General features: G+C 53.0%; 1 protein-coding gene across 2 annotated transcripts; it reads right to left on the bottom strand.

The window, feature by feature from the left end:
• Window positions 1-298: 298 nt before the first annotated feature.
• UFD1 (ubiquitin recognition factor in ER associated degradation 1) lies at window positions 299-26,011 on the bottom strand. Of its 2 annotated transcripts, none has more exons than XM_043967373.1 (12): window positions 25,859-26,011; window positions 21,139-21,271; window positions 20,750-20,782; window positions 16,177-16,298; window positions 11,954-12,084; window positions 10,347-10,419; window positions 7,084-7,152; window positions 6,503-6,568; window positions 6,237-6,284; window positions 4,241-4,329; window positions 3,327-3,408; window positions 299-417 (listed from the first exon to the last, which is right to left on the bottom strand). In XM_043967373.1, the coding sequence occupies exons 1-12, from the start codon at window positions 25,859-25,861 to the stop codon at window positions 343-345; spliced, it is 924 nt and encodes a 307-aa protein (XP_043823308.1). In that variant the 5' UTR covers window positions 25,862-26,011; the 3' UTR covers window positions 299-342. The 2 variants fall into 2 exon arrangements, with proteins under 2 accessions (XP_043823308.1, XP_043823298.1); XM_043967363.1 differs by having other exon boundaries at window positions 21,165-21,271.
• Window positions 26,012-26,036: the final 25 nt, after the last annotated feature.

Below are 26,036 nucleotides of genomic sequence, written 5' to 3'. Positions count from 1 at the left end.
AGGTGCGGGCCATGCTATCCGTTCTCCTGCCAGCGTAGTTGGAGAGAGAGGATCCATGCCCGACTGAGCCCGCAGAGGCAGCAGCTGCTGGGGGCGGGTGCCAGGGGCCCGCCTACTGCTGGCTGCCCCCTTGGAGACAGCCCAGTCCCACTGGTCCTTTTCCACATCAAGCACACTGACACCAAGGGCTGAAGCTTCCCGGGCGGCAGAGAAACACTAAAGGAAACAAGCAGCAGGTCATGAAGGATCCTCTGGTGGTCTTCTGTCCCTGACAAATCCAGTAACTAAAGCCAAGAGATTGCAATAGATTCTTTTATTTTCTAATTAGCCCAGGGCCCAAATTCATGGCTTTCTTCCCTTTTTGCGTAAAGACTGTCCTTCTCCAGAAAAGGCAATGAATCGGCCTCCAGCTTCATCCTAAATGGGAAGAGAAAGATCAGTCCGAGGGGAAATCCCTCAGCTTCAGGCTTGAGGGCGGCCCCTTCCCCCACCCTGAGGCAGACTGCTCTGGAACAACATACTTAGGTGCTGATCTAGGGAACAGGGATACAATAGAAAAAAGCACCACAGACCTTGCCCTCAAGTAACTTACAATCTACTAGAGATACACATAATACAAGGTATGGGGGAAATGTGGGGGAGGACAGAGACTCTGAGCTGGCCGATCAAGGAGGTCTTCCTGGAGGTGGCAGCTGAGGGGCCTTGAAGGAAGAGAAAGCTCAGGAGAGCTGGGGAAACCAGGGCCTGCATCCCAGGCTGGGTGGGATTCAGGAGATGGTAAGTCTGGAGAAAAGTCTGTGCTCTGACTTGGCCGGAATGCTGAGCGAGCACAGGACATGGGGGAGCTGAGCCAAGGCAAACTTTCATGCCAGGCCAAAGAATCTGTGGCATATTCCTTCTGAAATCATGTGATCCAGGAAAGAGCCTGCTACGGTGTCCTGAGGGAGATGACACACCGAAAAATGGGCCATTGCCCCTGACCACCACTCATCAGACATCAAAGGCATTTGATAGTGCTTTGGTTTTGTTTCTGTTTACAATCACGGGAGGGTCCGGGTGTGGAGGCCCCAGGCAGCCTCTGCTCTGAGCGTGTCAATGGCCTCTGTGCCAGCTGAACCTCACCAGCCTGCCAGACTGGCACAGCAGAATATTCACCCACGTTTCAGCCCACAGTCTGACAAAGGCCCTTGACATTGTCTTGTGGATCAGATGGAGACCCGGGCTGCGTGATGACCACTTAGGTGGCTTTGGGAATGGCCAGCCAGCTGAACTGAGAGAGGATCGATTAGAGGGAGCACTCCCCTCGGAGGTGCTGTCCATCCAACTGCTATATCAGTGACCTGGACGACAAGGACATAGGTGCATCCTTATCATGTGACCCAGAGCCAGACCCTGACAGCCTGGACCCTAAGTATGGCTGAATGGGAAGCCTGATGTGGGTTCAGAAAATTGCCTTCGCCAGTACAAGGTATATGTGGTGTGCCTAGACAGCAGCTGGCCAGGAAGACACCTGGAGGTCTGTGTGGACAACACGAAAACCAAGACAATTTTGGTCTGCTTCACGAGAGGAGAGGAGTGGCTTCCAGAACCGAGGAGGCAGGAGCCTCGCTGTACTGATCTGAGCAGATGAAGCATGGAGGTGCCAGGTTTAAAAAAATAATCACTTTTTCCAATGAATGAAAATCTATTTACATAGAGTCAAGCAAAACAAATTCCTGCCAGGGCCAAGCCCACAGAATATCTGCCTCTACCTGCACGGGGGGTGCCCTGCTTTAGGAAAGTCGTTGCTAAGTTCTGGAGCACCCAGAGGAGGCAAACAAGGCAGTGATTTCAGGAGGCTGGGGGGTGAGGAGGTCTCAGGATGAGGACCACACGGGTACTTCGAATATGGGATGGGCCATCGGGGAAGAGCCATCAGACCTGCTCTGCTGGGCACCAGGGGAGAGATAAGTGGGGCTCCCTGAGAGGTAGACCTAAGTTTGGGGTCAGAAAAAACCTTCCTAACATTTGATGCTTGACCCCAAGTAGGAAGAGGCTGCACTGGAACTAGTGGGCTTCCCTTCACTGGGGGTGTCCCTTGTGGGGGACGTTATAGAGAAATCCTGGGCTGGGCTGTGCTGGCTGGATCTGACGGCCTCTCTTGGAATTCTGGGGCTGTGAATCTTCTTCCCACTGGGCCGCCCTGCCCCCAGGGTCTCTGGTCACCTCTGGGCCCCATGGCCCTGTGGGCAGCAGAGGAGAAACTTGCTCCTGAATCTAAGGGGACACCATCTGTCTGGTGATCCAAACCAGGCAGGTCAGTGGTCTTTTGATGCCAACTGTGCCTGCTGCATAAAGGGAAATCTGTGAACCACCCTTGGGCAGACTGGCTTGGGCGACTTTAAATGAAACCTCTTCAGCCAACAAGGAGGAAGGAAAATGTACCCAAACGATGAAGTGGAGATGGCCGTGTCCTAGAAGTCCAAGACACAACCAGGCCCAGACAGCAGAGGTGATGCCTCCGCCTCTCACCGGACTATCAGCAGCCTGAGGGCGGGCATCTGTCAGCTAAACTTTCTGCCGGCCGCAGTAACAAATGTAACAGGCCCCCAAGTGTTGTAGTATATAGATTTTAAAGGCATTATTCACTTCGATCGTTTCATCCACAATCTTATTTGAGTAATGTTGAAGAAGTGACTTTTCTCCCAAGACTGTAGCGTCTAACCCTTCTTTTTTGTCCTCCAGGTTTCATGTCCCATCTGCCCCTCCAAGGTCAGCGAGCCCTGTGGCCCATGGGGGCGCTTCTGGGCACCCTGAACAATTTCTTCACCAGGGACACCTCCTGGATTGTGGAAATGTTTGTGTTGTCCCAGTCTAAACTCCAAACTATGAATTCAGCTCCCTGCTTTCCTCTTTACTGTGGCTATTTACAAAGTCTAATAGGGCTGGTGTGGGTGGCAGCCTTGGCTTCTAGCCTCCAGGTTAGAGTGACTTAGTGTCCCCTTCTCACATCCTTATGCCCTGGGGGTGACCACACCAGTAGAGCCCAGTGCCCTGGCAGGCCTCATCCATGCTGGGAAGGCTCTGAGAAGAGCCTCGGTGACAAACAAGTATCACTTTCGGATGGCCCTTGCTAAGTAGAGAGAGGCTCATCACTTCAGGGGTGAAAGAGCAGCCATCTGCACTGGGGGCAGGCCCCAAGCCCATCTGGTCTGAGACCTCAGAAGGGCAGGTCTAAGGGGTGCAGGGAAAGAAGCTATTTGGTTTTTTCTTACACCCAGCCCTGGATCAGACAAGTGAGTAAAACCTAGATTCAATACAAATGTAAGAAAATCATGAAAACTTACCTCTTCGACTTTTTTGACCATTGGACGTGAATTTCGAATGAAAGTGATCTTACCAAGTTTAAAGTCATAATTAGGAATTCCTCTGCAGAGAGAAGGAGGAAGAGGAAAACATAACTGGAGGAAAACAACCCAACGACCCTCCCCTGAGGATGGGCTCTTCTGATTGGTCTGTGAGTGGAGGGTCAAGGACGCTGCTGCTCTTGGGCCCAGTGGGCTCTGGGCTCATCAGAGCCTCAGACAGGGAAGACAGAGGTATGAGAAGTGACCTCTCTAATTCCAGACCATACCTGGTAGAGAATTATACCTAGATGGTCTGAGCCCTGTGAAATGGATTACCTGAATCCATCGCAAGCCAGTTGGACAGGCTGGGCTCACCATAGGCAGTACAGTGGAAAGAGTCCTTTGGGAATTTGGAGTGAAGAGACTTGGGTTTGGGCAACTAGGTGGCGCAGTGGATAGAGCACCGGCCCTGGAGTCAGGAGTACCTGAGTTCAAATCCGGTCTCAGACACTTAACACTTACTAGCTGTGTGACCCTGGGCAAGTCACTTAACCCCAATTGCCTCACTAAAAAAAAAAAAAGAGACTTGGGTTCAAATCCCAGTTCTGACACCTACTAGCTTCATTTCCTTGTCTTAGTCACTTCAAGTTTGTGAGACTTAGTTTTATCTGTACATTAGGGATAACAGGTCCCATAACTCTCACTTCAAGAGGTTGTTGTAATAGGACAGTTAGAATGGGGTGTACACATGACCAAAAATATGCCCGCTGTTCAGTCAAAGTCAGGACTGATACCCAATTCCTGATTCCAAACGCAAGTCTGACCTCTCAAAACAGGAGGGAGGCTTCAATGCCATCCCCTGGGCTGTTGAGGGCAATGCTCAGGTGCTAGGGCCCCCTCACACTCACACCTACCTCTTAATGTCTCCTGGCTTAATTGGGGAAGGACTAGGTTCGATGCCTTTCTTCTTCCCATCTAGTCTGTTTCCGGAGCCAGAGAAGGCCTGGGGAAGCAAAGGGCCGTTAAATGCTCAATTTCAACACCAAGGAGTACTTTTTAAGCATTTACCTCTGACCTTGGTGCTGGGCACATGGAAATGTCCCATAAACACGTGGAGGGGGAGGAGGGGAAGCCTTCCAGGCCTGAAGGAGGGGAAGTGAAGAGGCTGGAGCATGAGGAACCGCCTGGAGGCCTGCCTGGAACGGTAGACTGGGGCCAGACTGGGTAGAGCCGCAAGTGCTATGTGCCTGTATTGGTCCTAGAGGTGATAGGGAGCCACAATAGTTTACAGAGCAGTGCACCTGTATCAGGAGCACCCCTGGCAGTTGTGTGAAAGATGATGAGACAGGGTGGAGCCCAGATGCGGGGAAGGCCAATCAAGAGGCAAGAGGGAATGGAAGCTGGCTGAGGCTGGTGACTATGTGAGCAGAGAGAAGGGGACAGATGGGAGAGATGCTGGGCAGGCCAAACCGATGAGATTCGGCGGCTAACTGGTTGTGGGAGTGAGGGAAAGGGAGGCTGATGGATGCCGGCCCGACGGTGTCTCCAGAGACAGAGGGTGCGAGGAGGGGGCAGATTGTGAGTACAGTGGACGGCATCTTGTCTGGCGGTTCGGAGTTGTGGCCCAGCCCAGGGCAGGCATGACCTTCTCACCCCACCCCCAAAACAGAGGAGGACCATGGTCATCGAGATGTCTGTGGGCGTCCAGCCTGGAATGCCCAGCAGGCAGCTGGCGACCGGGCTGGAGCTCAGGAGGGCGAGCCTCAGGACAGCTCTGTGTCCTTGTGCAAAGGGCTGAAGCCACAGGGGAGAATCCTCTAGTTGGAGGCCTGCTTGTCGCTGAAGGACAGTGAGGCAGTGTGGCGGACAGAGCCCTAGAGGTCAGATTTGGCCTCTGACCCTGGAAGTCACTTCTGTTCTTTCAGTCTCAGTCTGCTTATCTATAAAGTGGGCCAGAGCTAAGAGCAGCTGTGTTGTGGGAAAGGCTCCAGTGGCAGATGGAGACCAAGGATCCCTCATCTCCTTGGGGGTGGGTGGGGCTGGTGCATGAGCGCATGTGTCTCTTTCTGCCCCCCTGCCTTATAGCTGATATTGGAAGAAGCTGGTGGGGACCCATGGGGCCCTGGCCCTTGCAACAAGGAGAGAAGAGGGAGAAGCAGCCAGGGCAGATCCCCTGCCTGAAGGACTGGGGAAGGGCTCGCCACCTATCCCCCTTCCCCCAAGAGCAGGGCCCTGGTACAGTGCCTTCCTGATGGTGGTGGCTTTTTATTTCCCAAACCATGCCCCAGCTTTGATCTTCTCCCAGCCAGAGGCGCCCCTGTGCACTAACTAGGGCAGAGCATCCTATTCATTCAGGCTCAACGGTCCCCGAGTCCTGAAGGTCCCATGGGGGCCTTTTGCCTGCCTCACTCTCTCAGCTTCTGCTCAGCCACCCCCCCTTCCCCCAGGCCCCCCCCTCCCCTGCTTGGCGCCTGGCCAGATGGCCTGTGGCTCCTCCACTCTAGTCTATGCCACCACAGGAAGGAGCTGGGATTTTTCCCCCAGGTTTTCTGGTGGTGTTTCTGCCCTTAACACGGTGAACAAAGGGCTTCACTTTGCATGCCCACAAGGAGCAGGGGTTGTGTCTAAGGGACTCGGGATTCTACTGCTAAGGCGGAGGGCCAAGCTGCTGGAACTGGGTGTGTCCAGCCCAGGACATCTGGACCAGGCCAGTCATGTGACAGCAGGTGGGCCAGAGTCTCCGGCCTATGAGGGCTCTGGGGGAACTTGAGTGGAGCCTGTCAGGGGCCTATCATGACAGCCCAAAATCTGACTTGTGTACTTTGGGCACGCCTTTCACTTGCCCACTGCACGCACCAGCACTGCCCTCACTCCGCTTTACTTTAAAGACACAGAGGAAACAGGTCTTACCCGGAATCCAAGTTCTCCAACGTAGCCACTGTGGTCAGCTTCCACGTCCTAGGAGAACAAAGGACAAACATCAGGGATGAATCCTCCCACACCTGCAGCTGTGCAGGGGCCTGGCTCCCCGGCCACCCCCATCCTGACATCCTCTCTCGGAAATGCTGAGCCAGGTCACGACAAGGTCCAGTGGCTCAGGAAGAGTCACCAGGAACCGTGGAACAAGTGTGATGGCCAGGATCCAAGAGCAGCCTTGACAGAAGGCCCCAACTCACCGCCGTCTCCTCATGCTGAGTCTGTCGCTCTGGCTCTTTGTAGCCCAGAGGTGCGTCAAAGTCCACCTGAAGATCCAAAGAGAAAGATGTGTCCTGAGGGGCAGGTCTGAGGCCCTCAGTTTGCTTTTCTTTAGAATGGGTCTTCCTGGCCCCCAGGAGTCCTGTGTCCCAGACAAACCTGGAGATCTAAGTTTCACTGTCTTTATTGATGGGAGGATTTCTAGGGCCGACCCCAAGACAGACAGACAGACGGCAGAGGATGAGGAGGGATATACCTTTTCTCCCCATCTTTGCAGACTAAATTCCTACCTGGTTTTTAAAGCTGCTGCCACCCAAACCATCAAGATTTCCTGGACGCCAACCCTCCCCTCTCGTGTGCTAACTCATGACAATGTCCGATTTTGTATATATGTGTGTTTTATACCCAGCCCAACACTTGACAGGATGAGAGGGTACAAATGAACTAATGGGAGGGAGACAGGTTAACAGGGCCTGGGAGGGGAGGGGCCCGTGGTTCTTGCATGTTCTCATTAACTGCCTGGGGTGGGGGTGGGGGGGAAGCTCTGGGACGTGGCACTTACGTTCATGTCACATTCTATGATAGATACAGCTTTATCTGGTTTTGTTTCCATCACTCGAAGCTCATAGATCTGTGGAAGAGCAGAAACATCGCTGGGATAAAGGTCAGAAAATGGAGGCCCACAGAGGGGAGATCACTTTCCCAAGGCACTACAGGAAATAAGTTCTGGAGCAGAGCTTGAAGCCCCCAGGAGATGATCCAAAACAAGCTAGGCCAGCCCAGGAGGCCCATTGGGGTCATTACAAGTTAGCTGCACGTGCCCATCTCTGGAAAATGACTTTGCCCAACCATCATTGTGAACCCGTATTCCTGACTGATTCTGATAAGTGCACTCACAGGTGCTGCCCACCTTTCTGGGGCATTCCTTGATGCAAGATTTGCTATGGGCACCAGCTATGCCGCTAAACCTGATGGAGAACTGTGCCCAGAATGTGCCCGTATTCTGCAGAGTCCTCAGGCAGCAATGATGCTCCACTGGATTCAGGTGCCAATGATACCCAGGTCCCAATGCCAACTTGGAACTCTGGGCCCTGGAATGTTGGGAGTTTGGGGCATGAGCTCTCTCTCTGGCATGGGTGCCAATGTTACTTTCTCCTCCTAGTTATCCCAGTCTCTGGGGGCTGGGAGGGGACTCAGAGGTCATGGGAGTAGAGGGTTTTAGAAGCCTTAAAGAACACCTAGACTAGGGCTTCTTAACCTAGGGGCCATGAACTTGGGTTTTTTTGTATTATGTTTTTAAAATTTATTTTTGTTACATTTGAAGTTCCAAACTGTCTCTCTCTCCCTCCCCACTTGCACTAGAGACCGTCATTCACACATATATATATATGTATATTATATGTCTGCATAGATATATGTGCACACAGGCATGCATGCACACACGTTTTTTTTTTTTTTTTTAGCGAGGCAATTGGGGTCAAGTGACTTGCCCAGGGTCACACAGCTAGTAAGTGTTAAGTGTCTGAGGCTGGATTTGAACTTAGGTGCTCCTGACTCCAGGCCAGTGCTCTATCCACTGCGCCACCTAGCTGCCCCATGCACACACATATGTAAACCATACTATGCACACTTCTACTCACTGCCTTCTTTCTCTGAAGGGGGACAGCTTTTCCTTCATAGGTCCTTTGGAGTTGATCTAAGTGTTCAGATGACTCCGAACAACTCAGCCGTGTACAGTTACTCTTGAAACAGGATTGCTGTTACTGTATACAATGTTTCCTTTTGGTTCTACTATTTCACTCTGCATTATTTCATGCAAGTCTTCCCACGTTTTTCTAAAATCCTTGAGCTCATCCCATCATATTACATACCACGTGTCTGGCCATTCCCCAGTGGATGGGCGTCCCCTCCATTTCCCATTCTTTGCCACCACAAAGAGAGCTGCTAGGAAAAGTCTAGAGCAAAGCTGAAACTGTGGGTCAGGCCCCTACATGGAGGTCTCAGACAATCTGGCAGCAGTACAAGATATTATGTATACCAATTTGATATACCTACATACCTGGGGTTGTGTAAAAATTTCTCTGGCAAAAAGGGGTTGTGAGTGGAAAAAGTTTAAGAAGCCCTGGTTTAGAACACAGTTACTTTCCCTTTTCCCTGATCACCTTGGGAAACAGACCTAATACAGTTGTGTTCAGTACTAGTCATTGCTCAGTCAAACAGTACACATGGTTTCAGAATTCTTTGGGCATAATTCCAGATTGCTCTCCAATGTTTTATTACATTTCCCTATTCAATAGAGTATTTTTCATATAACTACATATAGCTTTGATTTCTTCATCAGAAAACTAACTCATATCCTTTGACCATTTCTCAATTGGTGAATGACTCGTTCTTATAAATTTGACAAAGTTCTCTATATTTGAGATATGAGACTTTTATCTGAGAAGCCATCTATACAGCTTCCTCCCAATTCTCTGCTTTCCTTCTAATCTTGACTACGACGGTTTTATTTGTACAAACCCTTTTTAATCCAATCCAATCAAAATTATTCATTTTAACTCACAGTGTTCTGTTTATCCATAAGTCTGATGGATAATGTTCCATGTTCTTCTAATTTACTTATATCTCCCATTACATCTAGGCCATGTATCCATGATCTTACAACATGGTGTAAGATACTGATCTATGCCCAGTTTTTGCCAGACTGTTTTCCAGTTTTACCCAACAAATTTTGCGAAATTGTGAATTCTTATCTGACAAGCTTAACCCTTTAACTTTTGTCAAACACAAGGTTACTATAGTCATTTACTGCTATGTATTGCATATCTCCTCTTTTCAACTGATCCAGCTTTCCATTTCTTAGCTAGTGACAGATAGTTTTGATAATCACCACCTTATAATACAGTTAAAGTTCTGGTACTACAAAGTGCCTTCCTTTACATTTTTTCATTAATTCCTTTGATATTCTTGACCTTTTGTTCTTCCAGATGAATTGTTATTATTTTTTCTAACGCAATAAAACAATTTTTTGGCAATTTAATTGGGATGGCATTGAATATATAAATTTGTTTAGGTAGAATTATTGTTTTTATTATATTGGCTCTGCCTACCCATGAACAAATAATATTTCTCCAATTATTTAAATCTGACTTTATTTGTATAAAATGTGTTTTTATAATTATGTTAATGTACTTCCTAGGTTTATCTTGGCAGGTATACTCCCAGATATTTTATGCTGTTTATGGTTATTTTAAATTTTTTTTTTTTTGCAGGGCAATGGGGGTTAAGTGACTTGCCCAGGGTCACACAGCTAGTAAGTGTCAAGTGTCTGAGGCCAGATTTGAACTCAGGTACTCCTGAATCCAGGGCTGGTGCTTTGTCCACTGCGCCACCTAGCTGCCCCAATGGGGTATCTTCTTACTGTCTTTTTTTGCAGGGTTTTATTGGTGATATATATAGAATACAATTGGGGGGGAATTGCATGGAGGTGAAGGGGCAGCTAGGTGGTGCAGTGGATAAAGCACTGGCCCTGGAGTCTGAAGCACAGGAGTTCAAATCCAGCCTCAGGCACTTGACATTTACTAGCTATGTGACCCTGGGAAAGTCACTTAACCAGAAATTGTGCCCCCCTCCCCCCAAAAAAGGAATGAACCTGAGCGCTTCTGCAAAAATGAGCACTGCCAGAGGTACTGTGCAGGTGCGGTAACAGACCAGCCCAAGGATGAATGGAGGGTGTTTGCTCCCGGGCAGTGCCTTCCTGTAGTGTGTCGTGTGAGACTGAGCACCCCGTGCCCAGTGGCTGCCTGGAGCCCCTCCCCGCTTCACCTTTTCATTGTAGTTGATGGCAATGACATCTCCAGTCGTCAGACAGGCAAAGTTTCTCAAAGCATTTTCCAATCTGTAGACAAGGTGTTAAGGTAACAGGGCAAGAGGCAGAAACAGCTCCTGCAAGGGTCTGGGGATCCCAACCCAGCCAAGCCTTTCCCACTGGAAAAGGGCCAAGAACGGTCAGACTTGGAGATCACAGGAGGACTGACACGGCCTCTTCTTTCCTTCTCACTCCAGGCATTAAACTTGAACCCAGTTACTCGCAAAATCAAACATAAGCAGATGGTGGTGACTGATTCAATGCGTGGCCCTGGCCTGCAAGAGTGAGCACTGACCAGGCCCAAGACAGAGCCTCGTCAGCGGGGAGGTCAGAGAGGAGGCAGACCTTGAAGGTGGGCACTGGGGTGCGAGTAGCAGGGCCCCCTCTAGGCATGGGAGACAAGCAATGGCGAGTCTTCCAATCTGGCTGAAGGGCGGTGGGGGGAGGAGTCAGAAGGACTGGACTCAGGTCCTCGGATCGCAGAGGGGTGCTATCTTCCAAATTAATCGAGGCAGTCAGTTATGGACCCCTCTACAGCCCCTTAAGTCATAGGTTTTAGAGAGTCTATCAAGCTGTGGCCAGGCTTTCACTAAGACTTAACTCTGCATTCTGAAACAGGCCCTGTGCCCCGGGAACAAATAATGCCACCTCTTGGCTACTGGCTGAGCCCCCCCCCCCAATTGTCCCCTCACACACTGAAAGTCTCAAACCACTCCCAGTTCAGGCCAGCACCTCAGCGGCAGAATAGTGCTAGGGGTCACAGATGCTGCAGACCCCAGCTCCGACCCAAGCCTCCAACACCTGGAGCATTTCAAGATTCTCTGAGGCACTGAGGGACAGCCCTGGGGGCCTCCTCGAGAACCTCACTTGGAGCCCCAGGTCTGGAGGTCACCCAGGCTTCTCCCTGATTCAAAGGAGATAATGCAGAATCCTCGGAGAGTGTAAGCTCCCTGAGGGCAGGGGAAGGTTCTCCTCCTCTCTCTGGCCCAGCAGCTCTGGCTCAGGGCTCTGCACACGAGCAGCAAGTGCTTATGAAAGGGTCCTTAGCAGACACCCTGCAGTCTCTGAGCCTTCTCCCCAGGGCTACCTCTGCCTGGGCCATGCCAACCCCACTGTCACCATGTACATGGGGCAGGACAAAAGGCAGCGGCCATGGAGGCAGCTGTAGGGTGGCCCCGGGCAGGTTATCACCTGGCTAAGCCTTAGCATCCTCACGGGTCAGAGGTCATGTGTGATGGCCCCTTTAAAAGAGGGGCCTCATTCCACCAAGGAATCCAGCTTATGTCATTAAAGATTACAAGCAGACACAATGGCAAACCACAGCTGGGCTGGGTGGGCTATGCTCGGGATGGCCGGCTGCAAACACTTCTTCCTGTGATCAGCCCTTTCCTGCCTTTGCATGGGGACTCCTCAAGGTCACCATTTTATTCTGCTATAAGGGGAGGCTCCGAGGGTAGGCCAGAGGCAGGGAAAGTGATGGGAAGACAAGTTATCGACAAAAAGGAATGATAAAACACACACACACAGCAAGGAGCTCCCACCCCGCCAGGCCCCCAAAGGATACACTGCCTTCGGGTTGGTGATGTCCAGGAAATCTGGACTCTGGGGCTGGAATTTGGAATAAGTCGCCACTTGTAGGTTGACACTCTCTACTTGCACAAGGCCCCCCTCTTCCAAAAGCAGATTCTGCATCATCTACAAAAGGAAGCAGAAGAAGCAGTCATCCCGGGAACCAGGGGCAGCTGCCATGCCTGGACTGTCCCTCCCACATTTCCAGGCTTCTCCCAGCTGAGAGGCTGCGGGCACAGAGAGCGGCCCTCAAGTCACCAAGGCCTGGGGAAAAGCCCTGCCTCTGACCTCACCAGCCATGTGACCCTGCTGAGCCTAGAAGGTACAGAGGAGGCACTGACCCTCACTGGGAGGGGGAGTGCCCCCAACCACCAGACCAGAGGTCGGTCCCTAGCCTGTGACCCTTGCAGCAGGGTCCTGGATGTGAAGTCTCCTCCAATGAGGGCCCGCCCCAGCAGGTATGGGGAATGAAACACTCTCTGAGTGGAAAATGAGACAGGAGCCCGGGGCTGTTTTTGACTGGAGACAACCAATCAGAAGCCACCAGGCCTCAGGCCTGGCAAACCAAGGAGGCCGATAAAGCATGTCTGGAGTACTCCCCCTAAGGAGGGGAAGACGGCCCGAGTCTAGAGATGGCAGGGAGCAGGTGCCCGGCCTTCACAGGCCCTGAGGCCCCGTCCTCTCTCACTGGCCTCAGTCCCGATCGGTCTTTTGTGTTCCCAGTGCTCAGAATCATCCGGTCAGTCAATAAACACTTACTAAGCTCCCACCATGTGCCAGACACCGTGCTAAGTGATAGGGACACCAAGAAAGGCACAAGAGATTGGCCCTGCCCTCCTCTGGGGGCGCAGGATGCACATGACTGGAGTGTGGAGCCTGAGGGAGGATGTGCTGATGCGGGGTGGGGGGAGGAGGTGGCACCTGGGCCTGGAAGGAGGCAAGGATTCTGAAGATGGGGCGAGCACACGCCCCAGACACGGCTATCAGCTCATGCAACTTCAGGCCTGAGGGGAAGGGCCCCGTTCCGTTCGGGGGGGAGAGGGGGGGTGCTGAGGAGGGAGGGCCAAGGGCAGCTGACAGACATGGGAGCCTGTGGGGAGAGGGCCTCCAGTCATCTGAGGCATTGGTGCTTTATCCTGGAGGTACCAGGGAGCCACAGAGGGTTTACAAGCAGGAGAGAACCACGGTCAGCTGCCTGCTGTAAAGTGAACAGCTGAACTGTGGGAGTAGATGAGATCTTTAAGCGGAAACAGGGCGGCCCTGGATGGAGCCTTGGGAACACACATTGTAAGGGAACCCACTAATGGATGAGGAGACTTAGTGGTCAGACAGGGAGAGGGAGAACCAAAAAGAAGAGGAGGGAGGTGGTCACCAGTAAAAAATAACGGTAAGAAAATCTTGTTTTGTCCTCACAATAGCCCAGAAGTTCAGGGGCTATTATTATCCCCACTTTATAGATAAGGAAACTGGGGCAGAAAGTGGTCAAAAGACTTGCCCAAGGTCACACAGCCAGTCTGAGGTCGGATTTGAACCCAGGTTCACCCAACTCCAGGTCCAATAATGTCCACTGCGCTACAAACTGCCTATTGAAAGCCAGAAAGAGGTAATGGAAAAAGGTCCGAGAACAGACCCTTGGATAAGAAATCCAGATTGAAGAGAGTACTGAAGGCGGCCAGAAGCCAGAGCACCAGGAGGGATGGGGAGGGAGAGAAACAGAGGCAGTGGATGGAGTGGAGTCTTCCTGGGCGCCTGGCGGTCAAGAGAAGGCAGAGGCCTGAGGGAGGGAGCAGGGACCAGGGAGAGGCTGAGGAGTACAGCACTAAGACCCCGGAGAGCAGTGCGAGGTGGATCATGGGTCCAGGGGCTGGCCTCGACCTCTGTCCTGCAGACAGGGGTCAAAGAGAAATGACCGGTGAAGGCCAAGGGCTCTATGCCCTGTCCTGCTGGAAGGTGAGGTGAGCCGAGCCAGGGCCACTTGGCCATCGTCTCTGTCACAAACTGAGGCTGACTCCTGGTGGGCCTCAGGGTTGTATCTCCAGCCTTGGTGCAGTGCCCAGCTGCCCTAGGTGCTTCATTAATGCCTGCGGTCCCTCAGGGTTTCCTTTCCCTAGTGTGGCCTAAGAGCAGAGGTCTGGGAGTCAGAAGGCCTGACCCTGACCAGCAGTCTCCCATGGGCCACTTGCTGGAAATGGCCAAGTATTTTGGAGAAGAGCTGGTGGGGTGTTGGCTGTGGGGCCTGGCACCAGTGGTGATGAGGTGGCTACAATGCCTGCCAGGTACCAGCTGCACGTCTCACCAACACAAGTGGCAGGTGCACAGCAGGAATGGGAAATGAGGGAGGGCAGGGGAGGCAGCTCAGGGGTTCTCAGGCCCATCTTAGAGATGGAGACAGAGGCTTACGAGGAGTCCCAAGGGTCTGGCAGCTGGGTCTCCTGACCTGAAGGCTGGGGCTCTGCCCTGTCCAGCACATGGATCCACGGGCCAAGGATAAGAGCCAGATAACCTAACCTTGGGGATTTCCCTAGGTGAAGACAATTTTACTCTGAGAATACTGAAGCTTGAATAGATCTCAAAGGTCACCTGGTCCAACCCTTCACTTGACAGAAAAGGAAACTGAGGTAAGGGGAAATGACTTGCTTGTGATCAGACAATGGGTTTTGTGGCACCTGTAGGATTAAAATTCAGTCAGTCAAGGCTTCTGCTGTGTGCCAGGCAGTGAGCCAAGCACTGAGGCTATAAAGAAAGGCCCTTCAGCAGGCCCTGGTCTTGAGGGAGTGGAGGGGGGAGATACAGACTGGATAAGCCAGAGATGACCTGGAAGGGGGAGGCATGAGCACTGTGGGGGACCAGGATAGGCTTCTTAGAGAAGGTGGGATCTGGGCTGGGGCCTGAAGGGGCAGAGATGAGGAAGGAGCCAGGAAAAATGCCTGGAGGCCGGCCTTAGGACAAGATACTTGACTTCTTCCAGGCTCAGTTTCCTCGTCTGTATAATGAGGATAACAAGACCACCAACTTCCTGGGGTGGATGTGAGCATCAAAGGAGCTTAGATGTACAAAGTGCCCAGCACAGTGCTGGGCACAACACTCGCCGCTCCTGTTCTTATTACCTAACAAGCTTCTGGAGTTACTGCAGGGAGATGGGCCAAGTACTGATGTGGGCTCAAACTGTGGTATAAATGGACCAACACCGACCCATTCCAGACCTTCCAGGCACGTGTGATTTGGTCAGCGGAGTCAATACAAAATGCTGTCCTCCCAGGCCTCTGCGGATGACCTTGGGACGTGCTACCATCAGCTCCAAAATAAGCCAGGTTGGCTGAAGGCTCCAGGTTGGCTGAAGGCTCCAGGTTGGCTGAAGGCTCCAGGTTGGCTGAAGGCTCCAGGTTGGAAGGGATCCCAGGGGGCCACAAATCCAGCTGTAGTACTGTCAACATCTGCCTGAAGATTTCCAGCGAGGGGTGGCCCTCTCCCCGCCTGAAGCCCTCAGCATCGGGCAGGTTTGGAGAATGTGAATTAGATCTCCTAGGCACGAAGCCTGAATGTGTGGGTCCGCACTGCTCCTGCTCCTGTTCTCCACGTGACAGCTCTTCAAGCGCTTAGAGGTGCCACCACGTGCATTCTGGCAAAGGCTTCTCTCCTGCCCACTCACCCCCATTCCTTCAAATGAGGCCCAAGGCCCTGGATCCCCTGGCTGCCTGCTTTTGGATGCTCTCCAGGTCATGTCCTCTCTAAAATGGGCCACCCTCCCGACGGGGCCTGGCCTGGTCCCATGACTGATGATTCATGCTGAGCTGTGGCTTGGTACCGCCCCGCCCGCCTTGGCCTCCCCTGTACTTGGCCTCCCGGGATCTCTTTGTACTGGACTGGGACGCCCTCCAGCCCAGTCCTTTTCATTGCTAACTCCTCTGAGCTGAGTCGGGTTTCTGAGATTTACCAAGACCTTGAATTCTGGCTGCCCCCCTCTCAGCTCTGAGACCTCTGCAAAGGGGGAAGGATTTCACCCTTGTCTTTATCCAAGGCTCCAATCAAGATGGCAAATAGCAGTAGGCCTTAGATGACCAAGAGGGTACCCATCCATGACTGGGTCCACAGGACATAACATAGACTGTGCCTTTGGGAGACCCAGGGTCAGCTGTTCCAGATACTGTTTACGACTCTAGGGATACAAGGCATTGGGGAGCAGGGAAGGCTCTGGGAATTCAGCCTTGAATTACTTACCCAGTGGGGAAGATAACAAATGCCCTCGTCCGCCACAAACTCCAACACGCCACAGTGGGTCATCCTGTCGGAGTTTTTATTGGTCAGTTTGAACAACATGGGATAGGTGATATTAAGTCGACCTAGAAGACAAGAAGGCTGCATAAGATACAGATCCCGTGGGCACCAGAGGGGCTCTCTCCCATGGGAAATGTCTTTGGCCATTCCCCTCCCCTCCCCTCTGCTCATTTTATTTATTTTTTTGTTTATTTTTTTAATCTCTGTCTGTTTAAATTTCTGTTCCCAAATATCAGGAGACAGAAGAGAGAAGCAGGCCACTTCCAGGATGGGCCACTTCGCCCTCACTCCTGGCCACCACTCCTTCCATTCACAGGCGCAAGCCAGGCCCAAGCCTCTAAGACCAGACTGGAAGCGGACTGTTCTGGAGCTTTGGGCAGCCTCAGAAGGGTGGCTGCAAGGCCCCCAGGCTCACACTTCGGCCTCCAGCTTCCAGCCCGGGTCAGCCTCTTTCCCAACCACTCTCCAAGGTCAAAAGCCATGGGATGACCTCAGAAGTACAGGCTTGGGAGGGGGAACGAGGGGGTTAGGGTGGGGATTGGTAGGGATCAAGATTCAGAGGGCCGGGGGACAAATCTGACTCTGCTACTTACTCCTGCCAGGCAAGTCACTCCCCTCCCTGGGCCTTGATTTCCTCATCTGTAAAATGGACCTCTAAGGTTGCCTCCCCAAAGGAGTGGTACTGCACAGGAGGATCCCTGCACTGCTGCCACACGCTGGCCAGAGAAGTGCTCCGAGGCCTGAGGCAGCACCGCTGCTCCTGGCTTCTCCAAGCACCTTTGCATCCGTCAGCAAGCTTTGTCATCCCTTCAGCACCAGACGCTGGGCACAGCGGGGCCGTTCTCTGCCAGGGACATCAAGGCAAAGACCACTCTCCCAGGGTCTGTGCAGAGACCCCAGAATCCAGACTGCGTGTTGGAGAGGTCCACGACTGTGGCCTGGGTGGCAGCTGGGGACCTGACTTTTGAGCCTGTTTGGGACACCTGTAGGTGACACTAGTTCCTGCTCTGGGCCTGCTTCCTCACTTGGTGAAATGGGGATGATCACACGGGGGCCAGGCTGCTGTGAGCAGCAGGGATGACCAGGTCACATGGCCTCAATCCCCTCAGCTCCTCTGTATCTCAACATGGGGTGATGCCTCCGGGGTTCTCGCAGTGGAGTTGGAGCCCTGTGCAGGCCTATGAAGCTGGACTGACTCCCAGGAGAGGCCAGTGTTACATAAGGCCTGGCCTACTTAAGGCTGGGTGATCCATCACCAGAGGGTCAGTCATCTGGGAGGACTCTTCAGCCAGAGCAATTCTCTGCTCTCACAGACTACCTACTATGGTGTGGAAGGGCAGCAACCTGCATGAGGGGAGTGAACAGCCAGACTGAGAAAAGCCTCCCTCCGCCAAGTATCACCAAATCCTGCTTCCTGGAAGATCATGTATAAAGACAGTCGGTCACTCCCTACTCTCCAGCCTTGTCTTTCACAACCCTGCCAATCTTAGCTTTCCTTAACAACTGCCCTCACCACTCTTTTTTTTCCCAGGGCAATGAGGGTTAAGTGACTTGCCCAGGGTCACACAGCTGGTAAGTGTCAAGTGTCTGAGGCTGGATTTTAACTCAGGTTCTCCTGAATCCAGGGCCGGTGCTTTATCCATCGTGCCACCTAGCCGCCCTGCCCTCGCCACTATGAAACCATGATCCCGATTTAATTAACACACCGCTGTTCCTGGACGGGTGATGTCGATCTGCTCTCCTATGTCCCGCCCCCCCCCCCAGTGCCCCTTCCCTGGCCACCACTGCTCCATGTCTACAGACAAAGACTTGATGTGGGCAGGGACCGTATTTACTTTTCTATGTATATTTCCAGGGCTTGGCACATGCTAAGAGTGTAATTGCTTGTTCACTCACTCACTCACTCACTCCTGCTAGAGGCCAGGATTCAATTTGAATCAATCTTGTAATTCTGGCACAGATAGAGTCCATCATGACGTCCCGCTTCACTGAGGTAGCTCCTGCCAGGATGATTTCTTTACCAACTTCTCAAAGTTAAACCAAATCTTTTAAGCAGTTTCTTTTCCAGTTACACATATGTCTCCTAAAAGGAGGTTAGCACAGCTACTGCTACATAGGACTGCCTGGTCACTCTAAGTGTCAAAAAGAGACACCAAAAAACCAACTGCCTCGTGTGAGGGAGAAGACAGAGCTCTGGCTAACGCTAGGGCGGCATGCCCTCTCCTGCCTCTGCTTCAGCTGCCCCCCCACCCTGAAACACAGCAGCCTTCCCCCCCCATGCCTGTGATCTCTCCCTTCTCTAAACTCCTATAGCTTGAAGCGTGGATGCCACAACCTAGCACTGGCTACTGTTCTCTGCTTCAGGAGCGTCTGCTGAGGTCAAGGAATGGCTGTGAAACCCCAAGCTTCACTGGGGCCTTGAGATGGGATAGGGCAAGGTTGAAGGGCCAAGACCTGCCACCACATCTTCACAGGGCAAGGAGAGAAGAGGGTGCTTGAGTAAGATTCCGTAGGAGGCCAAAGCTTTCTTTCTTTCTTTTTTTTTTTGTGGTGAGGCAATTGGGGTTAAGTGACTTGCCCAGGTTCACACAGCTAGTAAGTGTTAAGTGTCTGAGGCTGGATTTGAACTTAGGTCCTCCTGAATTCAGGGCCGGTGCTCTATCCACTGCGCCACCTAGCTGCCCTCAAAGCTTTCTTTATAAATTTTATCAACACAGGGAGTGCCCGACCCTGCCTGAATCCTGCCTCTGGTCTGAGGCCTCTCCCAGGTGGAATCTGCTCCACAGCTAGAAGACTTGGAAGGCTGCTTCTCTTGTCTCAAGCCTCCCCTGATGCTGACCCAACCCAGCCTTGTGGTGTAGATGTGCTTGGGTCCCAAACCATACCAAAGCCTCGCAGCTAGAAAAGATCTTAGGGAACAACTAGTTCAACGCCCTGATTTGAGAGAGGTCATGTGATTTCCTTGCCCACGGCTGCACGGGGAGAAAACCGTAGAGGCAGGTTCTTGATTCCAAGTCCCTGGACACCGAACAAGGCATGTCCCAGCCCCCTGTGGGTAAGACAGGGCAGTGGGGACCCTGGCACAACTTCAGTTACACAGACAAGAGCTGGCTTGGGCACATGGCATGGGCCCACAGACTTCCTCATCTCGGGAGGCAGCAGTGGCACATCTCCTGATGGACTCTTCATAAGCAGAATGGGAAGAATCATGCCCTCTCTATGCACAGCCCAGGGCAGCGTGCTCTGGGAAGCGTCCTGGAGATGCCAGTCACTGTCACTATGATCACTGCTACCTATTCTCCCTCATGCCGCCTTCCTTCCTTTCAGCGGGCACACTAAAGGAATGTCCAGGAAGCTCACCTCTCTGCCCACAAGGCTGTACACGGGCTTTCCTCCAACCTAGGTGTGGAGATGACACATTCTGAGGAAGAGCTCCGCTACAGCTTGGCCAAGGACCAGGCGTCGGGAGGAGCAGCCCTGAGGCTGCCACCTGGGTGGTGAGAAGGAGGCCTGGGCTTGACTTCCAGCACTGCCCCTGAGGAGCTTGGGAATGTCCTTTCTTTCCTTTGAGCCTCAGTTTGCTGGACTAGATGAGCTCGAAGGTCCTTTTACCCTCCACCTGCTGTCTGTTTTCCAGATGCCTAAAGGCTAAAATCCCCAGACCTTTGGGCTGCCTGGGGAAAGCTGGACACGCGCAGGAGAACATTGACTCCCATGCCGGGTTCTGGCTCCAGAAGTCTTTTGCCAGCTCCAAGTTCTGAGCCCTTCTTGGGCACCGGGCCGCCTGGTCATGAGGGGATATTTTCTTTTTTTTAGGCAATGGGGGTTAAGTGACTTGCCCACGGTCACACAGCTAGTAAGTGTCAAGTGTCTGAGGCCAGATTTGAACTCAGGTACTCCTGAATCCAGGGCCGATGCTTTAACCACTGTGCCATCTAGCTGCCCCATGAGGGGATATTTTCAGTACCTCTGGATCTCCCCACTAGCATGACCAGTCGAGCTGGGACCACTTATTGACAGCCGCCTTGTCTGCCTGAACACCTGGGTGAGATGCCATGTGGCCCAGGGGAGAGTGTGAGCAGGAGAGTCACGAGAGCTGGGTCTGAACCATCTGAAGTCATCTGTAATCTGTGTGATTACGGTCAGGTAGCACATCTCCCTGAGCCTCAATTTGGCTCCAGGCAGAATGGGAAAATGCCCATGCTACCTCCCACCCCAAAGTCGTTGGTAAATATTCAAGCACTATATAGCAAAGGGAGCTGCTGGGATGATCAGGCTCAGTGCCAGAAGGCCAGGGAGGTTGTCATGTCTGACCCTCTCATTTTACAGGTGAGGAAGCAGGCTGGGGCAAGGGGAAGAGGAAGGAGGTGGGTGACCTGCCCAGCTGCCAATAAGAGCCAGAGCTGGAAAGTGAAGGCAAGGTCTCTGAGCCCAGACTCAGGACTTCCAAGCATCAGCACGCTGCAGGGCAGCCGAGGGTTATGACTGCATTACCTGGTGATTTACAAATACTTACTAAGTTGATCCAGGGCCGAGGGTGGCATAATTACTGCAGAGAAAACATGAGAAAGACTTTTTTAAAAGGACAACATAAAACCAAAGGGAGTTTCTATTTGTTACACTAAACTTTATCTAAAAACCAGTTTATGATGGCAGACGGACTTTTACTATACACAGCTTACTCTGGGGAGGCACTTAGTTTAGTGGTCATAACGAGAAGCTCAAGCCTCTGGTCTGCTCAGAAGTTTATGGCTGCCCTTTTCGTACACTGGGGCAACAAACACTTTTCATTATAACGTGGGGTGCAGGTACCAAGATGCACAACAGCTATTTTTTGGAGATTACTAAAAATATCGACTTATGGGCCAGAAGAAATTATGAGACAAAATAAAAACAAGCACATACTCTTCCCTCCTTTCTCCACATCTGACCTGTCATTAGGTCCTGCAAGCATGGACACAGAGAAGCAGCGATACTGGGTGGAGAAGCGGTTCTGGAAGACGCGGGGGATGGGATGATCAAACATATTGAAAGAGAACTGGGGAAAAAAACAGAGACACAGGCATGTGAGACACACTTAACATACATTTCGAGCCAAACTCTACTTCATCAGCGTTGGCTAGATTCACAAGAGTAGCTGAAAAATCAAAATAGAGCAAACAATTGTGAAAACCGGATTCACTCCATTACTCAGAGTTGGCAAGTTTGAGCTGAATGGGTTTTCTGGGAGACTGAGGGTGATTCCAGAACCCCTTTGGGCTCCAGTCCATGTTGCTGACAGGCATGTGTCCTGGCCTGGCTAGAGCATCCAGTCCATGCCAGGGCCTGGGCCCATGTGCACTCGGGGTCTGCTGGGATGAGAATTCTCCTGTGCTTTGTTTCTAAGGGGCAGTCCTAGCAACCTGTATTATCCAGTCAAGTGCAGAAGGGAAATTCTAGTTAACTGGGGCCTCAGGGAAAGGGGGAGAGGCTGTGGAGTGAGAGTCACAAGCTTCACCTCCAAGCTGAGCCTTTGCCACTTTCTGGCTCAGGGAGAGAGCGAAATCATTCACCAGTCTGAGCCTTGGTATTGTCGCCCCCATGAAAAGAAGGGCACACCTGGCCTATGGCCTCCCAGAGTCAGTGTGTGGCCCAATGAGATCACTGCACCCATGGGAAATGCCTGATGACAACCCGCTATCAGCAGGGAGGGGTGTGGACAGCCCCTTGAGGTTGGCCGAAGCCGTTCTATTTGTAGCTGACCCTGCACGGTGCTGGTTAAGTGACCACCCAGAGGGAGATGAACCTTCAATGAATATTTCTTTTCTTTTTGGGTGAGGCATTTGGGGTTAAGTGACTTGCCCAGGGTCACACAGCTAGTGTTAAGTGTCAGAGGTCGGATTTGAACTTAGGTCCTCCTGAAGCCAGGGCCAGTGCTTTATCCACGGCGCCCCCTAGATGCCCCTTCAATGAATGTTTCATCCGGCCTTAGAAAGCCCTGTGGCTACATGCCTCTCTTAGGCTTCCCAAGCCCCCATGCTCCTGCCCCACTGAACACCTACCAGCCATACCCAATTTCCTCCTTATGGTCGGCAGGTACAGTCTCTCATTGTACTTAGCCCAGTGCTTGGCACACTGTAGGAGCCTACTAAATGTCTACTGAGTGACTGGATCCCATGGCCTGTGTCTGAAGGAGGCTTTGAACCTCTTTCTTCCTGGGTCCCAGGCAGGCCGCGCTCCACTGCCTGACCAACCACCTCAGGGACTCCACGTGGCCTCTCTGGTGGCAAATGTTGGGAAGAGGATTCTCTAAGGATTCCTGAAGAGAAAGCAGGGCTGCAGAAAGAGGCTGGTCACTTTCTTTGGGACAGATGCTGTAAAAGTGCCAAGTCCACTGTGATTATGGAGAGCCAGACGGGAGCTCGAGTTCATCTGGGACAGGGTCATTGAAGCTGGCATCCACAGACACATTAGGGGAGGGGGGTGCCTGTGAACTTGGACGGGGAAATAAAACCAACCTGCACCTTCACGTTTCCTAATCTCCAGCTCAAATGTCGCTTGTCCTTCTTTATTCTAAGAAGGGGTCCCTGGGCCTCACCAGATGACCAGACACAAAAACCACTTGAGAAGCCCTGAGCTCCTGCAAGTCCCTCAATTCCCTGAGGAGGAAATGGAAGCCCAGAGACTCAGGGTCCTGTCTTGGGTCACCCAGCTCGGTGGCAGTGGGGTTGCCCCTCTGCGAGCCGTCTCCATTAGCTGAAGAGCCAACTTCCAAGCTCACCACTGGAACGTGGGACTCATTCTGAATAATTGGCCAGCCCAGACCCACCCTGGGTCTTGCCAACTTCCTCACCAGCTGACCTTTTTCCTAACAAGAGAATCAAGGAGAAGGCTTCTTATCTCTGGGTGAATACTACACACCGGGGACTTGGCCCCAGAGCCACCAACCACCAGCATTTAGCCTTGGTCACTACTGGGCAATGATAACTGACTATCACAGGTCTGGAAGGCTCACAAATCGCTTTCCTCGCAACCACCTGAAGTGAGGGGTACATCTATTATCACCCCCATCTTACAGATGTAGAAACTGAGGCTCAGGAATTGAGATGACTGATGAAGGGCCACAAAGTAAGTCCTGGAACCCAATGACCTCGGGTCTTCATTGCTGCCCAAGATGAATCCTCTTTCCAACATTTGCCACCAGAGAAGCCACATGGAGTCCTGGAGGTGGTTGGTCAGGCAATGGAGAGCGGGCTGCCTGGGACCCAGGAAGAAAGAGGTTCAAAGCCTGCCTCAGACACAGGCTGTGGGACCCAGGGCAGGTCACCTGCTCCTTCAGTGATCAATGCCAGAGGTGCTGACTGGCACAGGTTGGAGGGCACCCAAGGATTCTCCTATCCCTCTCCTGTCTGTCCCTGAGCAGTGGTCACTTCAAGGACGAGGGCCTTCGGATCAAAGATGCAGCCATCCCCCCTTCTCAGGGACCCCCCTCCCCCACTTAGAGCATAAGCTCCTTGAGGGATTGTCTTTTTGCCTCTTTGTATCCCCAGATCTTAGCACAGTGCTTGGCACATGGGAGGTGCTTAATAAATGTGTACTGACTGCCCCGTGCAGATAACTGCTCCTCACGGGTATGGAAAGATGGGGCCAAATGGTGGAGGAAGGAGTCCGAGGTGTAAAGAGGCCTTGGACAGAGCTCATCCTCCAAGAAGAGCTTAAGAAGCCCCCAAAGAGCAGTGACCAGATTCTGGATTCTGTGCTGCAAAGTCGAGCTCAGGCGAAGAGGGGGAACAGTTTCCATGAAGACGCACCAACAACCACTTCCTCTTGGCAACAGGGCCCGGAGGCATCATAAGAGCCTCGTGGAGAGGGGCCTGGCACAGAGGGGGTGTCTACTAAACGCCCTATTTTACAGAGGGAGAAACTGAGGCTCAGGGAAGCAGACAGAGCCCAGGTCTGTGGTGCTGCCACGCCCCCTTCATGCCCCACCACGACGCTCAGAGTAAACCTCCAGGCTGTGGGCAGGGAGGCCTGCAAGTGTCAGAGCCAGGACTCCCCACAGAGGCCAGAGGCCAGCTCCCAGACAAGAAACTGAACACAAGGACCAGGGGCAGTGTGGGGTAGTGGAGAGAGCCTGGCTACAGCCTGGGCCTCATGCCTCCCCTGCTTGAAGCAGGGGACCTCTGGGAAGCGCCCTACCCTTTCTGGGGCTTTCTGAGGAGAGCCAAAGGGGTCTGCTGGCCATGAGATTCAGCGAGCCTATAACTGGGAAGAAATAAGCCAGTGGAGAGAAAGAAGGCCTGACGAGGAGTCAGAAGGGCCTGGATTTAACTTTCCTACAAGCTTGGGCGGGTGCCTGGCTCTCTCTGGGTCTCTGGTTTCGCCAGGGAGAGGATAGACCTGGGTGGTCTACGGGCACCTCAGTCAATCAATCAGTACTCTGAAGTCAAGTCAACTGAGTGCTGATCGCCCAAAGACCAAGAGACCCGACAGAGCAGGGAAACAGCAATCACAGGTTTAGAGGCAGGCACCGCCCCCCTAGCCCCTAGGTCTAGGCACAATAGTTACCATTCGTTCACTGGTTAAGGTTTGCAAGGCCCTTTACAGGTGAAGTCTCAGCCCTGGGAGGGAGATGCCATTATTAATCAACCACTCAATCAAGGAGCATTTATTAAGCACCCACACAGTGGGGATACAAAAAGAGGCAAGAGCTAGACCCTGCCCTTCAGGAAAGAACAGACCAGGGTCATAAAACTAGGGTGGGAAGCAGAATTCAAACTCAGGTCTTTCCAAGACTCTGAATCCAGTGCTGGGGGTGGGGGAGGTGGCATGGTGACAATGTCACCGCATTTGGAGCCGGAGGCTCCAAATTCTGCTTCAAGAATGGGGATAATGACAGCCCCTGCCCCGAGGGGTGGCAGTCTGTGTACACGGGAGATCTCCCCCACCCCTAATCTGGAAGGCTCCTTTACCGCCCCAGGGGGGAGGGTCCCTTGCCCCCCCCCATTGTTTCCCTTTCTGTTTGTGGTCATGCCAATAACAGCCAACACGGATGTGGCGCCTGCTGTATGACCCAGGCTAAGTTAACAAATACGATCTCATCTGATTCTCACAACAACCGGGGGCGGGGGGGGGGAGGTGCTATGACCCCCATTTTACAGAGGAGGAAACTGAGGCAGGCAAAGGAGAAGTGACTTGCCCAGGGTCACGCAGCCAGGGCAGGCTGAGGCTGGATTGGACCCCCAGCCCTCCCTCGCTCCCCCCTGACACCCCGCGGCGGCTTCTCGGGGGCCCCTACAGGGGCTCCAAATGGGCTCCGCCGTCATCTGATCAGACGGACCGGGAAACTGAGGCTGGGAAGGGGGAGCAAAGGGGCCGCTGACTCTCCTTCCAAGAAGACTTCGGGCCTCTGGGGCCGAGGCAGCCTCCCGAGGGGGTGACGGAGCCTCGAAAGCCGAGCCCGACTCGGGCCGGGCCAGGCCGCGGCCGGGGGCTCCCCGTAAGGGCAGTCCCCGGTCGCACCGGCCCGGCCCGGCGGCCTGGGGCCCCGGTGACTCAGGACACGGGAGAGCCGCGGGCTGGCGGGCTTCGGCCGCAGCCCCAGGCTCGGGAGCCGGGGAACAGTGGCGGGAGACCGGGCGCTTACCATCGCTGGAGACGGTCCGGGGTGCCTGCGGCTCCTGAGGAGAAAACCACAGCCGAGCTAGCGAGCGAGCGACCAGCCCGAAGGACCTCGGCCGAGCCGCGCCTGCGCAGCGCCCGCCGGAAGTGGACCATCTGCGCTCCGCGGGGGGAGAGGGAAAAGGGAACTCCGGGATGAGGGG

Source organism: Dromiciops gliroides, chromosome 1, assembly GCF_019393635.1.
Source record: "Dromiciops gliroides isolate mDroGli1 chromosome 1, mDroGli1.pri, whole genome shotgun sequence".
Taxonomy (NCBI): Eukaryota; Metazoa; Chordata; class Mammalia; order Microbiotheria; family Microbiotheriidae; genus Dromiciops; species Dromiciops gliroides.
Note: the sequence above shows the minus strand (reverse complement) of the source record. Positions and strands in the feature narration are given on the sequence as shown.

Coding starts and splice junctions, on each gene's coding strand:
- UFD1 (XM_043967363.1), bottom strand. CDS start 25,989: ATGGTCCACTTCCGGCGGGCGCTGCGCAGGCGCGGCTCGGCCGAGGTC. Junction 12,085..16,176: donor TTTGTTATCTTCCCCACTGG/GTAAGTAATTCA, acceptor TTCCTTTTGTAG/ATGATGCAGAATCTGCTTTT. Junction 7,153..10,346: donor CCATCAACTACAATGAAAAG/GTGAAGCGGGGA, acceptor GCTCTTCCACAG/ATCTATGAGCTTCGAGTGAT.